Source organism: Canis lupus, chromosome 11, assembly GCF_048164855.1.
Source record: "Canis lupus baileyi chromosome 11, mCanLup2.hap1, whole genome shotgun sequence".
NCBI lineage: Eukaryota > Metazoa > Chordata > Mammalia > Carnivora > Canidae > Canis > Canis lupus.
This window is the reverse complement of record NC_132848.1, coordinates 43,114,087-43,133,009: the sequence shown is the minus strand read 5'-3', so window position 1 is coordinate 43,133,009 and position 18,923 is coordinate 43,114,087. Positions and strand designations below refer to the sequence as shown.

The window sequence follows — 18,923 nt, the reverse complement described above, 5'->3', positions numbered from 1 at the left end:
TCCTTTTGTTGTGCCATAATTATTTCATAAGAATGAGTAGCAAAGTGAGACACAAAAGTGAAAATTTGTTTTCTATCATGGGAAAATACACATAACATAAAATTTACCATATTCACCCTAACGAGTACAATTCAGTGGCAGTAAGTCCGTTCACAGTGTTGTACAATCATCACCCCTCCTATCGCCAGAACTTTTCCATCTTCCCAGAAAGAAACTCTGCCCATGAAGCAATAACTCCTCCGTCCTCCATCCTCCCAACCCCTGGGAACCTCTATACTACCCTTCTTCTCTGTGAATCTGACATCTCTAGATACTTCATGGAAGTGGGATCATACAGTAATTGTTCTTCTGTGTTTTCTGGGAGTGAAGATTTTTTTTTTTTTATAAGAAACACTTTGAATGTGTGTTTTTTTCATTTTTTAATTTATTTATGATAGTCACACAGAGAGAGAGAGAGAGAGGCAGAGACATAGGTAGAGGGAGAAGCAGGCTCCATGCACGGGGAGCCCGATGTGGGATTCGATCCCAGTCTCCAGGATCGCACCCCGGGCCAAAGGCAGGCGCCAAACTGCTGCACCACCCAGGGATCCCAGGAGTGAAGATTTTTAAGGAGGAACAGCAGAGCTCTTACGACATTAGGGAAATTGAGGCGAAGGTAGAAATCACCATCAGTGATGAAAGCATAAACCTTTAGGGTAATCAGATACAAACCAGTTGGCGGGGCATCCCATGATAAATAAAATAGCAAAACTGCAGATTAGAGAAAATGATAGGAACATTGGAACTGAGAATGTGAGTGGAGACTGTGATAAAAGGTGAGGCCCACAATCCTTGCTGTCAGGTGCTTGACGCCCCCAGCCACGGCATGCACATGTGGTGCATTTTTGTGCTGTGTCTGTCCACAGGCATGGACTAAAACCCCTCAAGGAGAAGAGCCAGACCAACGGGAAGGTAAAGAGCTTTTCTCTCTATTGCCATTTCTGTCCACCTGCCTCGAAGTAGGCAGTGGGAGTGCAGAATTGAGAAGAACTTGCCACCACTCTGAGAACGTGTCCTAGTGGGTGAAGCAGACCATCAAGTGGATCTGTGCACCCTGCTGCAGTAGGTAGTCTGCTAACGGCCTCTGCACAATGTGACTGAGGACACAGAGGCCCATGAATCACTCTCTGTCCTCTCAAAACGTTTTATAAACGTCTTCGTGGAGAGTATACCTGTCCTTCACATCATTGCCCGTACTGGGTATTACTACTTCCCAGTACCTTGAGGTAAATCCAAACTATGGATTACAAGGCCTAGGGCACGTTACTCTCACCCTCTCTTGGATTTCTCGCAGCGCCTCTTATGGGCCACACTTGGTGCCCACCCTAGTGAGCTTTGCACCTGCTGTTCCCTGTGCTTGGAAGCCCCTTCCACGTCTCTGGGCCTTGCCAGTTCCTCCCCCTCATTTCCTTAAGGAGCCCCTCTCCAGTGGGGCAGACAAGATTAAATTGAGACCTTGCAGTGGTTCCACGGTGACTTGCATTCCCTTTTCATAACAAGCATGACATTTGTAACAACTTTGACGTCCTTTGTCCCTGTAGATGGTAGACTCCGTGGACACAAAGCCATCTCTATTTTGCTGTGTCTCTGGTGCCTTGTACACTTCATAATGGTGAGTGCTTGGAAATGCTTGTGGGTCAATAAAAGAATAAGTGATCATGTAACTTATTGATCAGTTTTTAGAAAGGATGAAGATTTTCTTTGCAATGATTTTTCCATCATATACATGGTTTCCATTCTAATGATTTACAAGCTGTTCAGTCATTTCTTTTTTTTTTAAATATTTTTTATTTATTTATGATAGTCATAGTCACAGAGAGAGAGAGAGAGAGGCAGAGACACAGGCAGAAGGAGAAGCAGGCTCCATGCACCGGGAGCCCGACGTGGGATTCGATCCCGGGTCTCCAGGATCGCGCCCTGGGCAAAGGCAGGCGCCAAACCGCTGCGCCACCCAGGGATCCCTGTTCAGTCATTTCTCCAACATATATGTCTCGAGCACCAACTTGGGGTTGTAAAAGTCAGCAGGCCACCTTTCTGCCATCTAGGTATTTTTTTGCAGTAGTTACAACTTGGCATTTGGAATCAGGATTTTGTAGATGATCTTTTATCAATTTCAGAAAGTTCCTTCTATTAGTAGTTTGCAGAGGGTCTGTATCATGAACGGACGTTGAATTTTTGCTAAACACTTTTTCCGCATCAATCACATAACTTTTCCTCTTTATTCTCTTGATCTGATGGGTTACATTGGTTGGTTTCTGAATACTGAGCCCCATTTGCATCCCTGAAATAAACCTCACTTGGTCACAATGTGTAAGTCTTTTTTATATATTGCTGAATTTTTTGCTAAGGATTTTTGCATTTATGCCACAATCCTGCACCCAGTTCCAGCATCACCAAGCAATTCTTGGACACCACGTAGGTTCCCCTACAACTCAGTTCTGCCACCATCTACCAAGAGGTAGTGTCAGATCCCCCAGGTTAAGGGCTCAGTCCCACAAGACTGCCCTCTTATCAAACAAAGCTCTGCACTGGGAAAGGCATTGAAGAACAAATATGTATTTCTTATTATAAATTATCATATCATAATGCTCATAAAGGACATTTATCTGCTGCTTTATTTTTTGTACTCTTTGTTTGATTTTGATATCAGGGTAATACTAGTTTCATAAAATCAACTAGGAAATGTTCCCGCCACTTCTGTCTTTTGGAAGAGATTATATAGAATGGTATTATTATTTTGTAGAATTCACTAGTAAAACCATCTATGCCTAAAGATCTGTTTTTTTTTTTTTTTAATTTATGATAGTCACAGAGAGAGAGAGAGAGAGGCAAAGACACAGGCAGAGGGAGAAGCAGGCTCCATGCACCGGGAGCCCGACGTGGGATTCGATCCTGGGTCTCCAGGATCGCGCCCTGGGCCAAAGGCAGGCGCCAAACCGCTGCACCACCCAGGGATCCCAGATCTGGGGTTTTTTTAGGAGTTGTAGATTACAAATTTAGCCTTTTTTTTTTTTTTTTTGCTAGTTACAAGGCTGTTAAATTAGCCCCTTCATGTTGGGTAAATTGTGGCTGTTTGTGTTTTTGAAGGACTCAGTCAGTTTCATCAAAGATGTCAGATGTGTTTATAAAGTTGTTCATATCCTCCTTTTGATGTCATCAAGGTCTGTAGTGACTGGTTTCTTTCACTTAGCACAATGTTTTCAAGGTTTATCTATGTTATATCATGTATCAATAGGTCGTAACATTTTATGACCAAATAATATTCCATCTTTTGCCATGTTTTGTTTATCCATTAATCAGTTGATGGGCATTTGGATTGTTTTCGTCTTTTGGCTATTATGAACAATGCTGCTATGAACGTTCCTATATATGTTTTTATGTGGACACGTTTTCGTTTCCTTGGGATATGTACCTGAGAATGAAATTTCCTGGCCAAAGAAGTCTGTGTTTAACTTTTTGAGGCACTTCCAGACTGTTTTCCAATATGGCTGTATAGTTTACATCCTAACAGCAGTGGATGAGGACTCCTGTTTTTCCACATTCTCATTAATATTTGTGATTACCTGTCTTTTTGATTATAGCCATCCTAATGTGTGTGAAGACCTTTAGGTTATTTAGAAGAGTGTTGTTGAGTGCCTACATTGAGATTTTCCTGTTTTTTTTTTTTTTTTTTTTGTATGTGTTACTGATTTCTATTGACTCTATTGTGATGAGAGAATATATTCTCTATGATTTCAGTTCTTTTTAAGTTTATTGAGGTTTGTTTTTGTGGCCCAGGATATGTTCTATCTCAATATATGTTCTGTGGATTCTTAAATGTGGATTCTGCTGTTGTTGGTTAGAGTCCTCTATAGAATTGATGGTCTAGTTATTCCATCAATTAATTGAGAGTGGGGTATCGAAGTCATGTATTTGTCTATTTCTCCTTTTAATTCCATCACTTTCTGTTTCATGTATTTGTAGTTTTGTTGTTTGGTGCATATGCATTTAGGCCTGCCATGTCTTGATGAATTGACCCTTTTACCATTATGTAATGGCCTTTCCTCTCTCTGGTAATTTTCTTTGCATCAAAGCTTATTCCTACTTTCTTTTGATTAATATTTAATGATAAAACTTCATCTGTTATTTTATTTTCAACCCAGCCCATATCCCTGTATTTGAAGGGAGCTTTTTGTAGACAGCATATAGTTGGGTGATACTTTTTCATCTATTCTACTAACAGCTGTCTTTAATTGATGCATTTGAACCATTTATATTTTACACACACACACACACACACACATATATATATATATATATATGTAGGAATGTTTACATATATACATATATATGTGTGTGTGTGTGTTTAAATCTGTGACTTTATTTTTACTTCTCTGTTTTCTTTTCCTGCCTTCCTGTGGGTTAGGAACATTTTTTAGAATTTTGCTATACTGTGAAATTCTAGTGGGTTATTTGAACATTCTTTAGAATTTCACTATACTGTGAGTTCTAAATCTGTGACTTTATTTTTTTTCTGTTTTTCATTTCTCTGTTTTCTTTTCCTGCCTTCCTTTGGGTTATCTGAACATTTTTTAGAACTCCACTTTTATTTATGTATAGTGTTTTTGGGGAGTGCCTCTTTGTGTAACCTCTTTAGTGGTTCCTCTAGGAGATATATATATATCTTTTACTGGTGTAGTCACTTACCAGTTTGAGTGAAGTGTAGACCTTACCTCCTATTACATCTTTTTATTTGCCCCAACTTGTCATATAGTCAGCTTAAACCTTTTCTCTGTATACATTGAGAACCACATCAAGCAGTGTTCCAATTTTGGCTTCCGTGGTCAAACTTAATTTAGAAGATTTAAGAGGAGAAGAAAAATGCATAGAATTTGCCCATATTTTTATTCCATGTGTTTTTCTTCCTTCCTGATGTTCTAAGATTCCATATTTTATTTTTGAGAATTTTTGTTAATCATTATCTTAAGGCAGGTCTGCTGGCAACAAATTTTCTTAGTTTTCCTTTGGCTGATAAGGTTTGGATTTTCCCTTTATTCCTAAAGGATATTTTCACTGGATATACAATTCTGGGTTGGCAGTTCTTTTTTTTTTTTTTTCTCTCTCCTGCACATGAATAATGTGTTACTTCCTTATAATCTCCGTATATCTGACAAGAAATCTGATGTTCTATTTTCCCTCCTGTAGGTGTCATTTCTCTTTGGCTTTATCATGATTTTTTTTCTTTTTTTATATTTTCAAAAGTTTGTGGGATGAATTGATGTAGGTTTCTTTGGATTGATGATATTTGGGGCTCACTCAACTTCTTGATTCTGTAAGTTTATGTCTCCTGCCAGATTTGGGGAGTTCTTTGTCCTTATTTCTTTGAGTACTTTGTAGCCCTTCCCTGTTTCTTTACCCTCCCTGGGACTCTGATGACAGGAATCTTAGATCTTTTGCTGTATATCCATAGGTCCCTCAGGCTTTAAGTCTGTTTTCTCTCTATTGTTCAGATTGAGTAATTTCTATCATTCTATCTTCAGGTTGACAAATTCCTTCCTGTCTACCACATTCCGCTCTTGAGCCCACATAATTAAATTTTTTATTTCAATCATATTTTTCAGTTCTAAAATTTCCATAAGGTTTTTTCTATCTTCTGTTTCTTTGGTCAGGCTTCCTATTTTTTTTTCATTTGTTTCAAGTATATTTGTAATTGTTCATGAAACATTTTTATCATGGCAGCATTCAAATTTTTGGTCAGCTAAATCTCACATCTCAGTCATCATGATAGTGATATCTATTAATTTTCTTTTTTCATTCAGTTTGACAATCTTCTTGATCACTGGTAGAATGAGTTATCTTCTATTGGAACATGAACATTTGGGGTATTAGTTATGAGACGCTGAATATTATTTTTACTTTCAGTTTTAGATGATTTCTTATGATATTAAGTGGGAGAGGGAGGTGCCATATCATTACTGCCAGTTGGGAGTAGATTTTCAGGTTCCCCCTTTGCTTGCATGAACTACCTGTGGGGAACGGACTGCTCCTCTTTACTATATGAGGGCTGACAATTCTGTATTCTTACTAGCTCTCTCCTGATACCTCTTTGGCTGATTGGGGTCAGGAATACCTAATTGCTTTCCTCTGGTGATCTCACTGACACTATAGTGGAGTGGTGGCTTTGTTTCCGTTGGGTGTAAGTGCAAATCCTGACTCCACTTGGCCTCTTTTGACCCACATTAGTGAAGAGGATGTGGGATGCCTCATTATTGCAGGTGGTGGAAGCCTAGATCCTCCACATCGTCTTTATTGGCACCATGGAAGGGAGTTACCACCCAGTGGTGACCTCCCTACTTTTTCTTTTCTAACAATACCCCTATAGGGAAGTTGAGGTTTTCCTTATAGTCTAGTGGTCATAGAATCTAGATTTCCTACTCATATTTGGCCTAGACTGGGACCACAGTTTCTTTTTTTTGGTGTTCACGAGTAGAGAAGCTATTACCCAAAAGTTTTCTGTTTTTCCCTGCTGTTTCTTTCCTGGTCCATAGTATAGACAGAGTAGGCTTTTGTTGGGACTTTTGTTTGTGATCACTGGCATTTTCAGCCTCATGGCTTCTTCAGGTCTGAAATATGAGAGGCAAGAAGAAAACCCAAGAAACTCACAGCTATGTTGTTCTTCAGATCTCAAGGTCCCTAGCTGGTTTTCCTTCTGTCCACTTTTCAGAATCTCCTTACATTGGTTTTGTATATAATGTCTAGGGATTTTATCTTTCTTTACTTAGTAGGAGGAATAGAGGAAAATGCATACTCCATCTTTCTAGAAGCTGAAGTTGCTTCTTTTCCTTTAATCTTCTTACCTGTCCCCCCCTCCAATCTTTAAAAGGTGAATAATTCAGGCATACCTAAGTTCTGTCCTAATATTCTTTACTTTTGGGTCACTGATTGTAATATATCCCTGCTTTATAAGAGAGATGATTGCAGCATGGGGTTTCCTTGTGTGTTTTATAGATTCTTCTTTCTTTCCTTTAATGCTAAATTCTTCAGTCTATATGGAATTTCCCCAAACTCTTGGATTCATCTTTGATTCATCTGTCTCACCGAGAGGTTTTTCTCCCTAAACTTATAGAGAACTTTTGGCCACCAGATGTGTGGGTTTTTCTACACCGAGCAATTCTCCAGTTCTCTGAGGACACCAACTGGGTGTACTATAATTCAGTTCGGTTCTGACGTTATCTGTGGAGTTAGTGTCAGAGCCCACTAGTTAAAGGCTCACAAGGTTGTTCCCATTTCAGATGCCAGTTGTAAGTCCCTGGACTTCTTACTGACCAGCAATAAATCAAAGAGTTGCCTCATTAGAACCAAAGACACTTCTATGACCCAGGAAATTCCAAGGGATTTAAGAGCTCTGTGTCAAGAACTGTGATTAAAGGCCAAATAATAGAAAGATGCTCCTAGCTCCTCTATCACTTAGGAAATTACAAAGCTTTTAGGAGCTTGAGATGAAGGCCCGGAGCTTGGGATGAAGATATATATATATATATATATATATATATATATATATATATATATATATATATATATATATATATATTTTGTTTTACCACAGGCCTCATCCAGGCCAGCAACACATTGTGTTGGAGAAACTGTCAAAATATATTCCATATCTGACCTCCTCTCATATACACCACCACTTTAATGAGAACCATCATCTCCTTCCTGGGTTACTGATAGACTGGTATTCCTGCTTTCATTCTTCAATAGCAACTAGAATGACCCTATAGAATTATGAATCTGATCATGATGTTGCTCTGCTCAGAAGCTTCCACTAGCTACCACTGTACTAAAAAAAAAAAAATCTAAAGTCTTTCCTATGACCACATGCTGCATGTGCTTTACTATTTTGCTGCCTTTCCATTTAATTTCTTACCATGTGGTCTCTACTTTGCATGCTCCAGCCACATTGGCTTCCTTGGTGAGGGTGCTCCCAATTCAGGGCCCTTGTTCTTTCACCATGTTTCACATACTCCATTCGTACAGGGTTTTGTTCAGATGTTACCCATCAGAGAGGCTTTCTTTGATCGGGCTGATAGCAAGTACCACCTTGTCCTGGCATTTTGGGTGCCTTCACCCTTCTCTGTCTTTCTTTGTAGGGCTCATCACTACTTGTCACTATGAATTTACTGGTTGATTTATTCATTAAACTGCAGCCTTCCAGGGCAGGGGCTTTCTTTCATTCACTGCTGTATTCCTTTTTTTTAAGATTTTTTTTAAAATTATTTCTTTGACAGAGAGAGAGAACACAAGCAGGGGCAGCAGCAGGCAGAGGGAGAGGGGGAAGCAGACTCCCCGCTGAGCAGGGAGCCTGATGCAGGGCTTAATACCAGAACCTGCGTGGAAGGCAGATGCTTAACCGACTGAGCCACCTTGGGCCCCCTCACTGCTGCATTCCTAATGCCTGATATGATACCTGGCACATAGTAGAGTTCCAGCATAATGTATAATGAATGAGAAATTTGATTGGATGACACTGATCCTTTGTATTGCTTCTGAATTTTCCCTATCATACATCATTTTGCTATAGCAGTTCCCTGTTAAAATATAAGTGTTATTTTTCATTACTATGTAATTGTGCTGAGCCTCCTCTCAGACTTCCCTTTCTAAGATTATGTATAGATAGATCCCTTTGGAGTTTGGGCTCTTCTTAGCCTTTTTAGTCACATATTTGCATCAACATCTTACTTATTTTCACTGATGGCTAATCAAATCCATCTGGTGTAAAACTTTCATTTGGCAGCTTTCATCACCTCATTTCCAAATTCCAGTCTCTAGTCTCTTGGGGTGGGGGTGGGCTTGTCCCCCTTCACTCCATGTATGGAAGACAAGGATGGTTCAGAGACACCTTCATTAGTTCCCCCTTGCCCAAAGAACAGAGGCAGGTCTTCAGAGATTAGCCCTCCAGGCCTTCTATGGTGTGGCCACTCCCTGTTTGATTGGTTCATCTCTTCCTTGCTGTACACACTTTGTAGCCAGGTCGTTGTGCCACGCCTTCCTCATGGTGCCTAGGCTTTCCTCGTGCCTGCCTTGTGCCTCATTCCCCCTGAAACCTAAATATTCACGGCCAGTTATCTCAGTGCCACCTCCCTGAATCTCCTCATCTGTAATTGCCTTCCCTTCCCTACTCCTCTGGTACTTACTACATCTCTTCCTTCCTATCATGTATGATAATTACTTGTGTTCCTATCTTATCTTCTGTACCAAATACAAGTTTATGGACGATATAGCCCACCTGGGATCCAATACTGGCTCCCTCAGATCCTTGTGCAGAGAAGGGATTCAACAGTCTGATGAAGGGTATAAGTCTTTGTTCCTTTTCAGAATTCTTCACGGACAGACTGTATTCATTTTGTTTTTCTTTTCTTTGCAAGTAGTCATGTCATTTGGAAAAATTAAATGTCATCTAAGTTCTGCTTTGGAATAATTCCAACAGATTTTTAATGTTTTTGTTATATTTTCATCTTTTTCCCAATTATTTTATTATGATAAGTTCTTTGCAACCTCATAAGGGGACCATTTTTAAAACCCCTACAGAGATATTGCAGATATTGCAGACCACTACAATAAAGCGACTATTTCAATAAAGCAAGTCAGATGAATTTTTTGGTGTCCTGGTGCATATAAAAGTTATATTTATACCATATTGTAGTCTACTACTAAATGTTCGATAGCATTATATGTAAAATAATAATACTTTAATTTAAGAATATCTTTTTTTAAAAATTATTATTTACTTAAGAGAGACACACAGAGAGTCAGAGACATAGGCAGAGGGAGAAACAGGCTCCATGCAGGGAGCCCGATGTGGGACTTGATCCCTGAACTCCAGGATCATGCCCTGAAGCCGAAGGCAGACACCCAACTGCTGAGCCACCCAGGCGTCTCCCCCTACCTTTTTTTTTTTATAATTAAAAAGTATCTTATTGCTAAAAAATGTTCACCATCATCTGAGCTTCGAGCAAGTTACAATCACTGATCATAGATCACCATAACAAATATAATAATATTATAAAAGTTTTAAATATCAAGAGAATTAGCAAAATGTGCTATAGAGACATGAAGTGAGTAAATGCTGTTGGAGAAATAATATTTCTGAAAAGTTTGAAATATCGGAGGAATTAGCAAAATGTGCTACAGAGACATGAAGTGAGCAAATGCTGTTGGAGAAATGGTGCCAACTGACTTGCTCAAGGACACAGAACTGCCACAAACCTTCAACTTATAAAGAATGCAGTATCTGCACAACACAAGAAGGCAAAGTACAGTAAGACAAGGTTTGGCGTCGTATTCATAGTTGCACTATTTTTTAGTGGGGAGAAATTAAATGTATCTTTTAGCTCTAGCATATGACTAAATATTGTAAGAATGTGTTACTGGGTTACTGACATGAATCAGTTAATTCTTTTTGTCTTTATGTATTTATTTATTTCCATATTTTTATTGTTTATTTACTCAGTTTGATTCTATTTTTATTTATTTATTTTTAAAATATTTTATTTATTTATTTGAGAGTGAGAGAGAGAGTGAGAAAGAGAGAGTGCGCATCAGCAGGGGAGGGGCAGAGGGAGAAGCAGACTCCCTCCTGAGCAGGGAGCCTGATGTGGGGCTCAATCCTGATATTCCAGGATGAGGACCTGAGCTGAAGGCAGATGCTTACCTGACTGAGCCACCCAGGCGACTTTGGATTTATTTTTAGGACTGAATTCCGTCACTCAGTCTTTGTCTACTTAGTATTATCATGCAATGATGGCAGCTTGTTGCTGTAGCAGATCAAAATGATGTTTCTCACTATTTCCTGTTTCTCCTTATCTATTGCTTATTGCAATTCTGTTTTTTAAAAATGTGTATTTGAAAAAAATAAAAATAAAAATATGTATTTGGTTGCTATACACAGGGGAATAGATGAACCAACCCAGCATTTTTACCATTGAGTGCACTTGCTTATTTCTCTTAATACTTAAAAACAAGTTCAATGTACCCTGTAAATATTTACCTCCTCCCCCCTAACCGCCCCCCCCCCCCCCGCCAAAGAGGCATGACTTATTTTAGAATATTCTTTGTTAAATCCAGTGTTTCCCAGGGTTGCTTCAAGAAGGAGCAGCCCGGGAAGCTAGTTCTGAATCACACTGCTTCTGCTGACTTTGTTTCCAAGGGTACTTGTCCCCAACTCAACATGAGCTTGGAAAATATTTGTAGATCGAATAAATGTCATTATTTATTCTGTAGGCTCTCGTAAAATATGGAACATTAATTGGATAATTTGTGTTTGCACCTGGAGGATGTGCTTCCTCTCCTGAGGGCTTTGTCCCTGCTCACCTCTGCTAGGTTCCCCCTTTCTCTTCTGGCTGTGTCTCTTGGTAATTAGAAGTGTATATCATTTTTGAGACTTATTTTGTATAGCTTTTTTTTGTTATTGTTGTTGATGGTGGTGGTTCTCAGGGATTCAGATTTTTACATTGTTGCTCTTTTGTTTATCCTGCTATCTTGAAGCTTCCTGTCCTCTCTTCCCAGCATTTGACAAATAGATTATTTCAAGTATGATGAGAAAACAGTGAATCAATGGCTTTGTACTTAGCTATCCATAGATCTTTAGCTTTTAAGCTCAATTCGTTTCAATGTTTGTGTGCAAAAGAAATGAAAATAGCTTCATTCTAAGAGAGGATTGTCTTAACTGTATGTTTTATATGAGAGTCCAATCCTATTCCCCTTCCCACTTGGTATTTCTATAGCAATTAAAGTAAAATTTTAAAGTACCCATCCTCATGGACTTTTGTGTATGAATAATAAAGGGCAAATGACATGAGTACAATGCTCCAGATACTACAAAGTAGAAGTTAGCAAAAAGTACAAAGAACAAACTAAAACACGGGGAAGAAAACCACAGCCTAGGAGCTAAGCATGGCCCCCACCCTGGTTTTGTATGGCCTGTTAGATTTTTAAACTGTTAAACAAAATCAAAAGAAGAATGCTATTCTGTGACATGAAAACTAGTAGGAAATTCTAGTTTCCATGTCCCCAAGTAACGATTCATTAGAACACAGCCACATTCATACACTTAGGTATTATTTCCGGCTCCTTTTGTACTACAACTGCAGAGTAAAATATGGCCTGCAAGCTGGAAATATTTACTATCTGCTTTTTATAGAGAAAAGTTAGATGACCTCTGGACTGAGCAGTAGATTATACTTGTGGTAGCTCATGTTCAGCCTTGTAAAAACCATCAAAAACTTCATCCCCCCCCCCCTTAAGTGGTCTATTTCTCCATAACATTTGTTGAGATAATGACTCTGGAGAGACAGAGGAGCCTGAGTGGCTCAGTGGTTGAGCATCTACCTTAGGCTCTGGTCATGATCTCGGGGTCCTGGGATAGAGCCCCACATTGGGCTTCCTGCAGGGAGCCTACTTCTCCCTCTGCCTGTGTCTCTGCCTCTCTGTGTGTGTCTCTCATGAATAAATAAATAAAATCTTTTTTTTTTTTTTTAATTTTATTTATTTATGATAGTCACAGAGAGAGACAGAGAGAGAGAGGCAGAGACATAGGCAGAGGGAGAAGCAGCTCCATGCAGGGAGCCTGACATGGGATTCGATCCCGGGTCTCCAGGATCGTGCCCTGGGCCAAAGGCAGGCACTAAACCGCTGCGCCACCCAGGGATCCCTAAATAAAATCTTTTTAAAAAAAATGACTCTGAAGAGCAAATTCGATTCAAGTTGACTTACCCTCTGAGTAGTTGGGAGTGGGAGAGCTGTAAATGAATGCACATTTGCAAATAATGGATTTACTTGTGTTATTCTGTGAGCAATGAATTTGAAGAAGACTTTTGGTTAATTATTTTGCTGGTACGTTGGACTCCTGTCATTTATAAGCCATACACACTTACACACAAAACCTTCCATGGTCGCAGAGAGTGTTAGAAGATTCAGCGTCTCTGCTTTTACGTTCACCAAAAAGCACGGAGCTAAGGTCTCTGGTGACCACCTTTATTTAATCCTTCCTTGCTCCTGGAAGGGCTGGGCAGATTCAGTGACTAGCAGTTTCAGGCCAGGGTGACCTAGCATTCACGAAGGAAAGGAGAACAGTGGTTTTGAAATGTAAGCATAGGGTCTTTTAAACAACCGTTGTTGGTTTGTCGCTGCTCTTCCCTGATATTTGCTGCAGCCAGATGTCCCCTCCTGCTCCCCCGGTCTCCTGTCCCGGTGGCGCTTCTGTCTGAGGGCATCCTGCACGTCTGCCGCTGCCTTGCCCTGGGGTCCGCCGTCGCGGGTCCTGGACAGGGTCCGGCGCAGCGCTGGAGCGTGGCAGGCCTGGTCCTGCAAGATGCACACACGCAGCCTCCGTTTCCTCCTCTCTTCCGCCGGCCGTGGTCCCCACGCTCCCTCCTTAGGAATGAGGGCCTCCTCTCAGCACAGTGCCAGGAGGCCAGGAGGTGGCACCCGCGTGGGAGAGAGCCCTGGGACCCGGGCCGGAGGGGGAGGAGAGCGAGAGGCCGAGAGGCCGGCGCACGAGTGGGGAGCCGCCAGGGCGCAAGAGGCGCTGCTCGCTCTCCAGTCCATCTGCGGACGATCCCATTCCTTGCTTTTGTGCATTTTTCTAGAACTGTTTCCTCTTGCATCTTCATGTCGGACAGGGGGAGGAAACCAAAACGGGGGGGGCGGGGGGCTTTGTGACGTCACAGGCGCAGTGGTGACTCCTCATTGTTACAATCCTTGTCATGGCCGGCGGGTTTGTCCCCATTTTGCAGGTGAGCAACCCGGGCCCGGGCCTGGGTGTCACCTCTCCTCGGCAGCACAGAGTGTGGGCGACTGGATCGGAGGCCACGTGGCACCCATTAAGGCCCGGGCACACGGCACCTTTGGGTTGGGCCTTCGTGTCCTGCATTCCAGAAAGGAGCTCATTTCCCTTAGACTCCAGGGGGCCGTTCAGCCGTTCAGGGCAGGCACATCCTTATCACACAGGGAACGTTGCAGGTAGAAGCTGGACTCAGCGCGAGGAGGGGTTACAAAGGTGGGGTCGTCAGGGGACCCCCTTAGAGTCTCTGTTCGGCACAGAGGTCAGCAGGGCAGAGGTCACGGGGGCAGAGCGGCCCAACCAGCTGAGTACATTCATCCCCCAGCAATGACCGGGGCCTCCTGTGACCTGGATAAGAAAACCATCAGTCCTAGTGAACCAAACTGTTCACTTTATTATTTAGAAATCCTTCAGAGCTCTTGAGTTCATGACGATTCCTTTTATGCTCTTTTTCACAGGCTGTTCCATGCCATGTCTTTAGTGCGGTTGGTCGGCTCTAAAGGGTTTACTTAGTAAACTCCCTGTGATCCTGAGTTTCTAAGGACACATTCTGACGTTTTAACATCACGTTCCTGTAGGTCAGATAACTTCCACAGGCTGCTTTCATCCTAAAGCATGCGAGGTGCCCTCAGGACAGGCTGCTGTGTCGGTATGGACTGTCCCCCCGAAGCCTTATCAGGGGGCCTTCGTGGGTGAACCTGCTTCCCTGTCAGCCCGTGTGCCATCTCCCCCTGCTGCCCACCTCCCCCCGACACAGTTGTTGCATCACAGCCACACTGGGCTCCCCCATGAATTAGGAGATGGATAGTTTCCTCCAATTGCTCACTTCCTGGGAGGCTCTTTGTGCCTTCTCTGTGTATTTAATGTCTGTCTGTCCTTTCAGGAAGCACCACCAGAGACTGCCTCCTCCATGATGTCCTAGCTGATTTCCTCCCTCCCTCCTCCCCTAGCACTAGTGTGGGGTCTCCTCACAGCGGGTCTTAAACACATCTATTCCATGGTCTTGACTAGAAGCTCTGAGCCTGGAGGTCATGGTGGTTTACATCTCTCAAGTCGTAATTGGCTGAAGTGTCTTCAAAGCATTGATTGGGTTGTCCCTGAAGGAGCAGACCTCTGAAAAATTAAACATACTTAGCATTCCAAGTGAAGTAGTCTGAAATTTTTAAACATTTAAAAAAGACTTCTTTATTTATTTGAGAGAGAGAGAGCGTGCATCACGCATGCATGTACATGCAAGCACATGCAATGAGGGGGCAGACAGAGGAGCAGAGAGAGAATTCCAAGCAGATTCCCTGTTGAGGAAGGAGCCTGATGCAGGGCTCAATCTCATGACCCTGAGATCATGATCTGAGCCAAAATCAAGAGTTGGAAGCTTAACCCCTGGAGCCACCTAGGCGGCCCTGAAATTTAAAAAAAGAAATTTTTTTAAAAAAAGATTTTCATTTATTTATTCATGAGACACACAGAGAGAGGCAGAGACACAGGCAGAGGGAGAAGCAGGCTCCTGGCAGAGAGCCTGATGCTGAGGGACTTGATCCCAGGACCCTGGGATCATGATCTGAGCCAAAGGCAGATGCTCAACCACTGAGCCACCCAGGTGCCCCTGAAATTAAAAATATTAAATACATTGCAAACTCTTCTCAGTACCAGAGGGGGCAGTGGTAACCTGAAAGCTGGTGTGTGATCCGGCCACCTTGACAAGACCCTGTATCTCTTTGAGCCTCAGTTTCCACTTAAATATATCTGAAAAGGTGAAAATAACTGCCTTGCCTCCTCTTAAAGTTTTTGTGAGGATGAAATGAGATGTCACCTTTGAAAATGTGTTAGAAATCACAAAACTGCTTCAAATATAAAATCACACGGTTGTATTTAAGAACACTTCACTGGAATTTAGACGACAGCCGTGCTGTGGAAGTACTATGCACCTCTGTCATTCAACTTCTGATGTAAAGTTGCACTTATGCCTACCCCGTACATCATGAATAGTCTTAAGGAGATCATCTGACTTTTGCATCATACTCTGCAAAGCCAGTCTGTAGCCGATTATGCTCACCTGGGAGGTTTTGAGATAGAATCTATCAGTTCTGGCAAAGAGAACCAATTTACTTTCACCCTATGTCTTGCACAACCCAAATGTTTTTTCTTTATCTTTTTTCCTTTACAGGCTTCCATCTGTATCACAAGTTGCCCACGATAGTGCCGGAGAGCTGCCTTCTTATAATGGTTGGCCTGCTGCTAGGAGGGATTATTTTTGGGGTCGATGAAAAGTCCCCCCCTGCGATGAAGACTGATGTGTTTTTCTTGTATCTCCTCCCACCCATTGTGCTTGACGCGGGCTATTTCATGCCCACACGCCCATTCTTTGAGAACATTGGCACCATATTCTGGTATGCTGTGGTAGGGACCCTTTGGAATTCCATTGGCATCGGGGTGTCTTTGTATGGTATCTGCCAGATTGAAGCCTTTGGCCTGAGTGACATCACCCTGCTCCAGAATCTGCTCTTCGGCAGCTTGATCTCAGCCGTGGACCCCGTGGCCGTGCTCGCCGTCTTTGAGAACATTCATGTCAATGAGCAGCTCTACATCCTGGTCTTCGGAGAGTCTCTGCTGAATGATGCAGTGACAGTGGTGAGTAGCATGTTCACGCTGCATCCCTCCAACACCACTGGGCGCCACCGGTCTGCGTCAGCTTTCTGATAATGACAGCTGAGGTGCGACCCTCACACAGTTGTGCACTGAGACGGCCCCTCACTCAGCTTAATGCTCTGGTATTGCTGCCTTGAAATGCTGTGTAACATTCTCTTTATTGACTATTGACTTTTTAAATTCATTATTACACAGTGGGCCCCTCATTTTTGTTTTGCACTGGGTCGCACAATCTATGTAGCTGGTCTCTGCTTGCAAGGTCCTGCTGGTGCCAGGGGGGCATCAAAGTGATCGTGGCCTTTCTACCTCTGAAGATTTCTCACTTGGCATTTTCAAAAGTGATGGGCTTTGATCAGACTCGAAGGACTTCAGGTCCCAGAATTCTTTGTGAGACGTGATGCTGGCAGTCTACTATGTGTAATAGAAATGAAACGACGATACCTACCAAGTGCCATTCTGTGTCTGGGGATGGCTTATTTATTATTTTGTTATTTTAGGCCAGTTTTCCATTACACTCTCACTTTCTGTTACTACTCAGCCAGCTGATTTCCGGTCCTCACCATTTTCCCCATAACTGGGTATTTATTCAGAGAATGCGAATTTATTTTTAATTCTCACTAATTAACACATAATTAGAGTCAGAGGCTGTTGTGATCTTAATGTTAACAGAATTTACCTCTGCCCTGCTTCCTGAGCTCCAGCAAAATGTGGAGAAGTGGTAAGGAAGCCTCTCTCCACCACCCATGAGGCCTACAGGTTGTTCCTCCATCAGTGAAAGACACACAGGTGACCCTGTATCAGTAAACCAGTTAGGGAGCACCAGTGATGCAGTTTTATGCTGGCCCCCATTCTGCAGTGATGATGCATAATTGTCCGCATCACTGTGAACCTCTTGTGAATGCCTACATTGTGCTCGGGTCTTTATAACTATGTAGTAATTATTTTTCTCATTTGGTAGGTAAGACACTTGAGGCAGAGAAAAATATTAAAAGATTTTAGGTAACTAGTTTATAGTACCCCCTGCATTAGTTCCTTTCATTAAAATATTATTCCTGATTCATTTAAAAGTCTGCATAGATACCAACATCACCCTCCATGAGCTTGTATGCAGACCCCCAAACTGCATAAAATGTCATTTTGAAGGATGTCCATTAGCTCCCTGTGGACGTTATTGGGTAGAAAGTAATTGATAAGGAAATCCCGTTTTTTTAGAATAGCTGCTAAGATAGCTATTTTAAGGCAGCTAAGGTACCTCTTTCAAGTAACAAAATACACTCCATTTATTCCATTATTCATTAATAGTGATTTGTCCTTGACTTAGCAATTTTAAATTATAACTGAGAGACTACCATGGTGATGGAGACATTTTGTAATTCTAATTTCCAGAGGCATCAAGGTTTTCATGGTGTTTTAGGTTTGATAGGTACATGTTACCCTTATTGAGGTAGATTGTGGACATTTTTTCTTTTTAGATTTGGACATTTTTAATAAGGATTTCTTGGATCTCTTTCTTGTATAGGAAACTTTATAAAGAAATAGTAACAGCCCTGCTGCACTCATTCTAGGGCAGTCTAGCAAGGCCAGCTCAGTTTTAGTGTGATATGCCATGCCTTTACCCTGCTTTCCCTTCTCTTTAAAAAAAAAAAAAAAAAAAAAAATTTCTCATTCAGAAACCTCAGTTTCTGAATTCAAACTCAAACTCCATTCTTTGAGTTTGTCAGGAATCAGACCTGAGGAAAAAATCTGGCTAAACCACCATTCAAAGTGTGCAAAGGCCCCAGGTTTTCCAGAGGTACATCTGTTGCCTCCTGTCAAGAGGCCCCAAGCCATCCAATGTGGTTTTATGGACAGAGAGGGAGTCCCTGACCCAGAGAAGGCAGCGGGCCAGATTGAGGGCGCTGTTCAATAGAGGAAAGAGGGCAAGGACAGAGAAAGGGCGTGGCTGCTCTTAAGATGTAGAAGCCCTTGTTACAGGCCAAAACCTGTAAGTCAGAATGACTGTAAGGATTTCCCGTGTATGGACCTTCCTCACGTTATATACCCAGGGCTCGGAGCCCCGTGGACCCACACCTACAAGCTAGCAGGCATGCCTGAGGGTTTTGCCCTCCTAAAGGTGAAGAAGAAGCTTCCTGGTATCATAGTCACTGAAATGCCTGAATAGTGGACTGAACGGATCAGGTGTTAGGAATGATTAGAACCACATTGTTAAAAAAAAAAAAAAAAAAAAAAAAAAAGATCATTTTGCCTCCTAGTCAGGTACCCTTGGAGTACAGAGGTAGAATCCATGTTTTATGGATTCTTTGACTTCTCGTCTTATCTCTAGGAGAGGTTTAAGGAACTCACGGGGTAGGGAAAGGCATGAAAAGTATGGACCCTGCTGCATACGGTGAAGATGATGAGTCACTAGGAGTTGCAATGA

At 42.0% G+C, this 18,923-nt stretch overlaps 1 protein-coding gene across 2 annotated transcripts in view; it reads left to right on the top strand.

Annotated features, from left to right (window-relative positions):
- SLC9A2 (solute carrier family 9 member A2) overlaps positions 1-18,923 on the top strand; it is a 97,318-nt gene that overhangs the window by 19,625 nt on the left and 58,770 nt on the right. The window contains exons 1-3 of one of the 2 annotated variants that reach the window (XM_072844400.1): positions 13,853-14,037; positions 14,317-14,507; positions 16,023-16,486. In XM_072844400.1, coding sequence (XP_072700501.1) covers positions 14,474-14,507; positions 16,023-16,486 — 498 coding nt within the window. In that variant the 5' untranslated portion in view covers positions 13,853-14,037; positions 14,317-14,473. Of the gene's footprint in view, positions 1-13,852; positions 14,038-14,316; positions 14,508-16,022; positions 16,487-18,923 lie in introns of those variants that run through there. The other variant, XM_072844399.1, reaches the window with a different exon arrangement.